General features: G+C 41.3%; 1 protein-coding gene across 1 annotated transcript; it reads right to left on the bottom strand.

Moving 5' to 3' along the window:
• Positions 1–318: 318 nt before the first annotated feature.
• On the bottom strand, positions 319–9,203 carry coq3 (coenzyme Q3 methyltransferase). Its single transcript, XM_085422560.1, has 6 exons — positions 8,909–9,203; positions 6,292–6,429; positions 4,459–4,558; positions 2,556–2,807; positions 1,159–1,318; positions 319–847 (listed from the first exon to the last, which is right to left on the bottom strand). Exons 1-6 carry the CDS (start codon positions 9,100–9,102, stop codon positions 675–677), a joined length of 1,017 nt encoding a protein of 338 aa, XP_085278686.1. The 5' UTR covers positions 9,103–9,203; the 3' UTR covers positions 319–674.
• Positions 9,204–9,735: the final 532 nt, after the last annotated feature.

Here is a 9,735-nt window from a genome sequence, read left to right as displayed (position 1 = left end):
AAATAGGTGTAGTGCTCAGTCCTCACAGCGTGCTCTGTTAGCTTCTGCACATGTTCTACAGTCATATTTCTGGTCTCTTTAAGACCATCATGCAAGCATGACTTATTCTCTGCACGAGGGAGATCTGTATTATGTAATACTTCCACATGAGACCAGACCCCTTATAATCCCACAGGAAATGGTTGCCCCTCCCCTCTGGACACAAAATATAAATTAATATTAACATCTAAAAACCCGAAATCATGTTTGTTTGTTTTTTGTTAGCATTCCAAATAATCACATTTTTCACTCTCATGCGTTCATTCTTGAGAAATCAAACTGATGTGAGGTCAGTTTTAATGGAGGATGTTGCAAACCTTTAACTATTCAGCCTCAAACACCACACTGACGCAGGACAGCATATGCTGAAAATGATTACACAATTAAAGGATGCACCGTTGCTTTACACAGCTTATCAAACACTAGACATGTATTCAGCGCTCACGCAGCACAGCACAGCATCAATGGGTCTGCCAAATGCAGCACATCTCTAATTCTATCTGCAGGCAGTTTGTCCCTTTCCTTGAATAAACTCAGTCTCATGTGCTGCGTCACAGCTGGCCGACAGGATGTCAGGGCCGCTCGCGTCTGAGTTATTATTTCTCATTTTTGGATTTCTTCTCAAGTGGCGTGGCTCAGCTGCTACTTTCTATGGTGTGGTCCTCTGGGTGGAGGCTGCTGTCCTCAGCCTGTTTTCTCAGTTTGACGGCGTGGAGGGCGTAGTTGATGGCAGTGCTGTCGGTCCAGCTCCAGGCTCCCGACAGGGGGTTGTACAGCATTCCTTTGACAGACTGCACCGAGAAACCATCTAACAAAGAAGGAAGACACTGATGTCAACACAAAAGGCAAAATTAGATTTTTATTTTTGCACTACTCCTGAACACGAATTATAAAATGAGCTTTGCAGACAATTTATGGACACAGAAATCCTCAAAATTTACTGCTGTTTAAAAAAAACTTTTACATCTTGTAGCGACCTTTTGTAATATGGTATATTTACTTAGTTCCACATAGATTTGCCCACTTAATTATTAAAAAAAAAAAAAACCTTTGCATTTTTAGTCTGTTTTCTATAATCAGTGGGAGCTTCTTTTTTTTCCTCCCTCCAAAGGGACTTACGAGACTCCAGGAGGCGTTCCAGGTCTACTGGGCTGACAAACTTCTCCCAGTCGTGGGTCCCGTCGGGCACGATGCGCAGCAGCTGCTCCGCTACAACAATGCCCAGCACGTAGGACAGGTTGGTTTTATTTATAGTCGTGATAAATAGTGAGCCACCTGGCTGCACACAGGGAGCAAAAATGGAAAGGTTTGATTCATGAAATATAAATTAAATAGACTGCGTTACTTCTGGAAACACATTTCATGACACCTCTGCAGGTGATATACAAGGGAGGAGCTCTTCTACGAGATGCAGCAGGGTATTTATAGAATGGATTTAAGGCTTTCAGAGGACAAAATCCAGCGCGCGAGATCTGGAAGGATGCCAAACCTCAAAGTTCAACAAGGCCAAGAAAAATAGGTTGAACAGGGGGGGAGAGAAAAAATAAATAAAAGCATGAGCATCAAAAAAATATATGTATGCGTGGTCAAGAAAAGTACATTTAAATGTTTGGGGGTTTTTTTTTTTTCCTTTCTTTTTTTTTTTTTTTTTTTTTTTTTTCTTTTCGCCTGTCCCGTTTGGCTCTTTTGCCATCAGAATTATTGTCTAAAGGCGAGGAAAGATGCCCAACGGATTTACTTTACCAAACTGACCATCCCAGCCTTGCCGTAATGGTCTATTTGATTCACCTTTTATTGTTTATTTAATTTATTTTTTTATTTTCACTTGCTAGATATGGGACAGACTTGAATGAAGAAAAGAAAAGGGAGAAAGGAAGAGGGTGAAAAAAAAAAAACAGCGGAGAAGAGGGACGGGGATAAAGGGGAAAAAAAAAAAAAACCAACTAAATAAGCAGACAAAAAAAAATAAAAAAAAATACATATACCAATCACCTGGATCACCTGTTGAGAAAGAAAAAAGAAAACAAGCAGAAGAAAACGAGAGCAATACAATAAACAACATCACGATGATATATGGAAATATAACAGTAAATACTAAATATTAAACATTATTGTGTTTGGGTTTTTTTTTAATGAAAGTGCAGAAGAAAGATTTAGACCAGAGAGAGAGAAAGAATTCCAGTCATGACTTAACCTCCTGTATTAAGCTTTTTTTTTCCCCCCCCTCTCAGCTACTTTTGGCCCACTAACCTAGGAGATTCTGACCCCCAGGCTGCAGTATGGACCACGGCTTTCACTGAAACTTTTCAATGATAAGTACAAGGCACACACAGAAAAACACAGCAGGTCATCCACAGACCCCGTCCAGCCCGGTGCTGACTCGGGCACCCATAACTGTCTAATTCAGAGAGAGGGAACCTCTAACTGATATGCAAACACAAGTGCAGTATTAACACACAAATATCAGAGTCAAAGTATTAAAAAACAAAACGAAACAATAAAACAACAAACAGCACCTTTAGCACTTGGCTGCAGCAGAAGGCGAACGTTTCCAGGTCAGCCAGATGTTCCACAACCTCAGACGCCACCACAGCATCAAAGTGTCCCGCTCCTTCATCCTCTCCTCCTGAGAGCTCTTCCAGGGTGCACACCTGGTAGGACACCCGCTCACATAGGTCCGGGTCAAAGGACGAATGCAGCTGGGCGGTGCCAATGCTGTTTTCCACTGGATCTATACCCAAAACTTTAGCTCCCAGACGACCCAGGGGCTGGAGGAGGATGAGGAGCAGAGAACTGCACGTCAAACTTTTTTTTTTAAAAAGCAGAGCCGAATACGATTCACTTAAAAGAAGAACAGACAGTACAAAACCATATTAAAAATGATAAAAGTAGACAAAGCACACATTTTAAATGAATAATATATTAGTTGCATTAGCTTTGAGGAATAAGAATACGATTTTTCATTGTCCTCTTTGGATGACAAATATAACATTATACATCAATCATATTAACTATGCTAAATACTTAAAAAATAAGTCACTGTTCAACCACAACAGCTAACAATATGAGCAACATTTGTCTTGCATTATAAAAAAAATATATATCTGTATCACAATAACTCATATTTTACTTAGTCTTAGTAGAAAAACTTGACTCTTACACACAAATAATGTTGTACTAACAAACTTGAAATGTTACTGCTTTGTTATCTAACCTGTCTTCTTCAGGATGCTGTGCTCATTTGACTGTGAAGTCACTGATTATGTGTTGGAACTCACATTTCCACAAGCCTTGTGTTTATCTACAGTAATATATTCACTGGGGGGTAATAGGCACCGATTTGCATGAACTATTAAATTCTGGAATACAAAATTTAATGAGAGAAAGAAAATTTCCTGACTTCCATCATTCACTTCATCCACACTCATCCATAACCTGTCCATCTTCATAAGAAGAAGAACTAGTAAATGGGGATTGTTGTTTTACATGCAGGTAAATACAGCACAGTGTAGGTCTAATGAGAGTTATTTGAATTCAATGTTAGGCTTTTATAATATATCTAAAACATGTCAATTAATACAAGAGATTTTGTGGTTGTTGAGTAAAAGAAACCCAAAACAACAACAACAACAACAACAACAACTCATGAAATTTAAAACAATATCAATCATGGTAGTAAAGCATCATTTCATCTCCACAAGACGCTGTGCTGGCACTGTAAATAGAGTGGGGAAAAACATAGCAGCGATATGCAGGAACATGCACTAAATAAGGGTTTGGTGTGAACGGTGCCCTCCTGTGGACAAAAGCTAAACATCCAAGTCTGACTGAAGAGCTTTTTCGCCCAGGGGCCTGATATCCATCCTTCCGCTGCTGATCCCGTGTGATGGTAGGACTGTTAGCTAAGAGACGGTCAGACACACAATAACAGTCACAGCCTTAACAGGCGCTCTTATCATGTGTGTCTGTGTCTCAATAAGACAACCTGTGTGACGGAGCTGTATAAGAACAGGACCTGATTTTGTCTTCAGAGATCACACAGCACAGCTGGTGAGTCCTCAGCTCACATCAAAGCTCCGTCCCAGTCATGCAGCTATCAGTGCTAACAAACAGATAAACAACTGTAAACGACCGACTGTCCGATCCACCACGCCGTGACCAGTCAGATCAAAGCAGAACGAGCACCGGGCTGACGTTGAAATGTTTATCCAGGCTCTGCTGCGTATGCATGCGAGAAGCCTGGCACTGAAGCACATCAAAGGCACATATTTACGCTGCACGAGGGAAGAAAAGACTCAATGTGACGTGAAAGGTAGCAATTGAAACAATTGCGCCCAGACAGATAATATGTAGCAGGAAAGACGCTTTTCTTTGGCGCTGTTGTTTGCTCTGAGTCTGCAGCTTTCGGACGCTTTTTACCTCTGTGAGCAGGCCTCCTCCACAACCGACGTCCAGGATCTTCAGTCCTGCGAGTGGCTTCCCGGGATGGCGCGCTCTGTGCACATTCAGCAGGTTATCCCTGTGCAAGGTAAAAATATATCTCCCATTCCCAAGTCTTCAAGATATTTCAGAATACTCTACAACAGACCTAACGCTTAAAAGTAAAAGAACAGTGGGCAGATATGAAATTGTGAACCTCCAAAGTCTATGAGAAGCCGCTTAGCATGAGGAAGTGTAGGGGTAACTCCATGGTGTATTACACCATCTTCTCTCAAATCGCTCCGAGCAACAGTGTCAGCCAGCAAACAAGCATCCTCACTTCCTTCCCTGATATACAGTCCGACAGCCTCCTGCCTGAGGCCCGAAACATGGGAACAGGCTGAGACCTGACTGCACATCATGCTCGTCATTAAAGCTCTGCTAAGGTGCCAAAATATACTTACATCCATCTAACTACCTCCTCGCACTACCACCACCCAGACAGAGCCAGACAAAAGCTACTGCTGAACTATCAGCACATGATAAACCATTACCGTCAGCATGAACTCAGTGATTATTTTCATAAAATTTACTTTGACTTAATGAACCAAAAACCCCAAAAAGAAATTCAGTCTCAAACCTGAAGTATTTCTGAGTGTTTTCCAACTTTATATTTTAGAAACTGTGGGTAAACATTTTGTCACACAGGTAAATTTGCATACACAATGAATAAAAAGTCAAATAATGACCTCTACATTTTTTCCCTATCATACTGTGTTCCCTCACTTTGGTGATGCTGGTAGAGTAAGCCATCTATCATATGGATCCAAATATCTCTGTGTTCAACTTCGTTGAGATCAGCTGACTGTGAAAACTGTAGCATATGGTTCGCATCATTTTCATAATAATCAAACCTTTCAGTGACCCACTCATGTCCTACAGAAGGTTACAACTGCCATATTGGAAAAGACCACTCCCATAAATCTGTATCCTTTGATAAGAGGACAAGTATGATGGAAACTCTGAATTCCTCACAATAAAGGGCAGATTTTTTTCCTTTAGTTTGTCACCATTGCATGTATAGTTATGATTCACTGTATTGCTGTCAGTGTAACATTTTGAGGACAAAATAGACCATTTTGCTAATAACTAAGGCAAATCAAACACTAAACCCTGTTTTGTTAAAGACATTGCATTTGGTTACTACACGGGGTATCTGCACAGATCCTGAGTCTGTGTACAACACCATGTATTACAGAACTAAAGCACACACTGAAACAATGAAGAAAATAAGGCACCCTGGCAGGATGAACTATCAGAGTCGCAGAGCTCCAGCAGCAACAGTGGCAGCACTGCTGCTGTCTCTCATTTCAACTTGCCCTGAGGGTAAAATCTTATTGGGCAAATCATCCCCACTCAGACATCACTGACACTAGATCTGTCATACTGTCACCATAAGCACACATCATCATCACCACCACCACCACCAAGAAGATCCCAGGGTGGGGGAGGGGAACACAGCACTGGGCTCTTGGCTGGATGGCTGTCATGATTACAGCAAAGGGTCCTGAACAACAGATCTTATCAATCAAAACAGCCCCAGCCGACCCCCAAAACATGCACACGTGTAGAGCCAAAGCAGCTGAAACACTATTGGCTGAAAATGTACTGATATTTGGAAGAACCCTGTCACTTTCAATTTCTCTTATTTTTCCTTGTATCCTCACAAGTTGCTTTCAGATACCACGAGGCCGCCCGGCTTTCCTTTGGGTTATGTTACGTTGACACCATCTGTTGGCGCCTCTGATGAAGATTGACGGGCGGATTGTGTACCGTATAAAAGGCACCCTCAGGTCGTTCATGGCGTGAAGAGCTGCAAATTCTCCCTGTTCATCCCACCACTTGTTTGCCAACGACTGGAACTTCCTCAGTTCATCAGGGTCCACGGTGCTGTGAGAAGCTGACCGAACGCTGCATGTGGAAAAAAAACAAACAAAAAACAGCCATTAAAGTAGAAACAACCAAGCCAAATAAACAAGGAACCAACAAAAGACTGTTCTATAGTGTCGATAATAAATAATAAAAATCTCACTATACTTTTTGATTCAAAATTCTTCTCCAGAACCTGCAGCTGAGTAGCCCGACAGCTGTGTTGAGTGTGTGGAGTCGAGCTGTTTGCACACATATTCCAAAAAGTATACACAGCACTTCACTTGTTCCACATTTTGTCATGTTAAAGCTTTATTCCAACATGGACTTGATTATCACTTCATAATGAGTAAAAAGGTTTGCTTGAAATTCTTGCAATTTTATTAAAAATAGAAAAAAAACATGCCATGTAAGTATTCAAAGTCTTTGCTCAGTTTGATGCTACTCGCTTTGCACACCTATCTTTGGGCAGTTTCTCTCATTCTTCTTTGCAGAAACTCTCAAGCTCCATCAGGTTGGACAGAGTGGGAGTTGGTACACAGCCATTTTCAGATCTCAAACTTCAATCATGTTCAAGTCTGGGCTCTGGCTAAAGTCACTCCTTTGTTATTTTGGCTGTGTGCTTAGTGTTGTTGTCCTGTTGGAAGATGAACCTTCGCCCCAGTCTGCGATCCAAGCTAAGGCTGACTAGTCTCCCAGTTCCTGCTGCCAAAAAAACATCTCCCAGCATGATTCTACCACCACCAAGCTTCACTGTAGGGATGGTATTGGCCAGGTGATGAGCGATACCTTGTTTCCACCAGACATGATGTTTAGCATTTAGTTCAATCTTTGTTTCTCATGGTCTAAGAGTCCTTCAAGTGACTTTTGGTAAACTCCAGGTGGGCTGTCTTGTGCCTTTTATTGAGAATTGGCTTCTGTCTGACCCTCTCCCATACAGGCCTGATTGGCGTAATGCTGGAGAAAAGATTATCCTTCTGGAAGTTTCTCCTCTCTCCACGCTGGAGCTGTCAGACTGACAATCGCTTTCTTGGTCACCTACCTGACTCAGGCAGAACTTCTATTTACAGATGATGGTGATATTTTTGATGAAGAGTAATTTTTCTGTAACCTTCTCCAGATTTGTGCCTCAATAAAATCCTGTGTCAGAGGTCTGCAGACAATTCCTTGCTTTGTTTGTGCTCCAACATACACTGTTAACTGTGGGGCCTTATTTAGACAGGTGGACTCCAATCAAGTTATAGAATCATCAGATGACCAGTGGAACCAGGATGTACATGATTTTGAGTGTCATAGCGGGGGCTTTGAATACATATATGAACATATTTGGTTGCTATTTTTAGTAAATTTAAAAGAATTTAAAGCAAACCTTTTATTAACCGTGTCACTATGGGGTATTGTGTGGATCTTTTTAGGTAAATAATGAATTTAATCATTTTGGAATGAGGATGTAACATGATGAAACACCAGCAGTCGTGTACTTTCTGGATGCACTGTGTTGGGCTATGTACCAATATCAGTATCATTGGCTCTCATATGTGAGCTTACTGTTTTTCTTATCCTATCCAGTATTTTGCATTCTGCTGTGCTCATCATACTTTGGACACACTGAGTGCAGTAAAACGGAAGAAAATGAGTTAATCTAACAAGCAAAATACCAAGCCCTTTTGCTACTGACATCAAACATATAGTTTCTGAAGATGCAAATCGCAAATGCAAATTCTAAAACAAAAGGTTGTGCTGGTATTTAACCCTCAGTACCCATTTCATTCAGTTCATCTTGCTAAAACCAAGTAAAGACATGTAAAAAAAAACGTGTAAAATGGTTCGGTAATGATGCAATCTCTGGTGACGTGCAAATTTTTACAAATGCTGAATTGTGCCAAATTTTGTTTTTTTAGTTCATGCATAAGTCACATGCTCAAAATGCTATCACTTGAGTAAAAGAAAAAGGCAGCATTTTTAGTGTTCTAAAAAAAAAATGGTGAAAAGAGTTCAGCCACAGGACACATCAAGACACTGAAAATCGTGTCTGTAAGCAATGAATCGGTTTGTGCAGAGATAATCTGCTTGGAAGCCTTTCTAATATGATAGCCATCCACAAAGGTACTCAACTTTAAGATACTTTGACTATAAAGTATCGGAGTATTGGAGGAGCATCACACATTTCACAAATCAGTCCAGTTCATTTAACAAAATGACAAACCTGACTATCTTTCTGGATGCAAAAGGATGCTTGTATTAAATTTCAGAGTAGTAATTAGAATTGTTTCCGTAACATATTTATGATGCACTATGTATCAGCTGTCCAGAGTCGTAGAGCTACCAGGGTGAGCCTCGTCGGACCTCTTAGTCTAAGCAGTAGCTGTATGCTGCTAAATTTCACTGAGTTTTAGTTTCTTTTTTTCTTTTGAAAAAAAAAAATACTGATTTCTAGCCCTGCTTCCGGTCCCCCAAATATTCTTATACAGTGTGGCACTGGAAAGGAAGGTGTCACCACACGAGTGTGTCTGCTAAATACCCGTTTTGACGGAGCACAGCACGTCGTTCTATCTCCCGACAGGCGCTCCTCTGCAGCCACAGCGTCCGCTGTTTACACACCGCAGTCCAGCCGAACCCGCTTCGACCAGCGGCCCTCTGGACCAGGCCACAAACAGCGGTCGTTTTAAGGCAGTGCAGCCCTAACATGAGGCGGCGAAACTTGTTGGAGTACATGTCATAAAACCATCGAGGTACTAGCTGTGAAGTTCATAATAAACAGTCTTCTTCGTCTTTGGAGTTCAGCGTCGCTGGGTTTCCTTCTTCTTCTACGCTGAGATTTAAGCGCAGCTCTCACCGTCGCCGTTGCACTGCTGCCCTCCTCTGCCTTTGGAGATGAGCCCACTTCTCCACTCTAGTTTCTCGGGCCTCTCAGGTAAAACCAGCGAGATGCTCCCCTGTAAAGCCTGCTTCCAGATTACAGTTACTATTTTCAGTTTCGTCATCATTGACGTTGACTATCTTTTTCAATTATTCCCCATGTCCTCTTGAGCTGCTAAGGACCCAGTGCCTCTGCCACTCTTCATCTATTTATATTTTATGTATTTAATTTTATGCTATGCCAGTTTTCTTTTTTGACTGCTTGTGTCTGCTCTATGGTATTCGAAAGAATAAATATGAGCAGTAAAAGTATGCCAAGTTCTTCCTTGATTGTTTAAAAATTAAAAAGTCCCAGTTGAGACCTGACCAACTGGACAAAGTAGAGTCTAATGACTTTGGTTAGTTTCATTTGTCCAATACACTTTACCCAGTAATCACTTGCAGGTTAATAGGATCCATCAGTAAAGAAATCGGATATTGCAAACCACT

Source organism: Rhamphochromis longiceps, linkage group LG11, assembly GCF_057381845.1.
Source record: "Rhamphochromis longiceps isolate RC_006_pf linkage group LG11, R_longiceps_female_GT1.1, whole genome shotgun sequence".
NCBI lineage: Eukaryota > Metazoa > Chordata > Actinopteri > Cichliformes > Cichlidae > Rhamphochromis > Rhamphochromis longiceps.
This window is presented reverse-complemented; position numbering and strand designations above follow the sequence as displayed.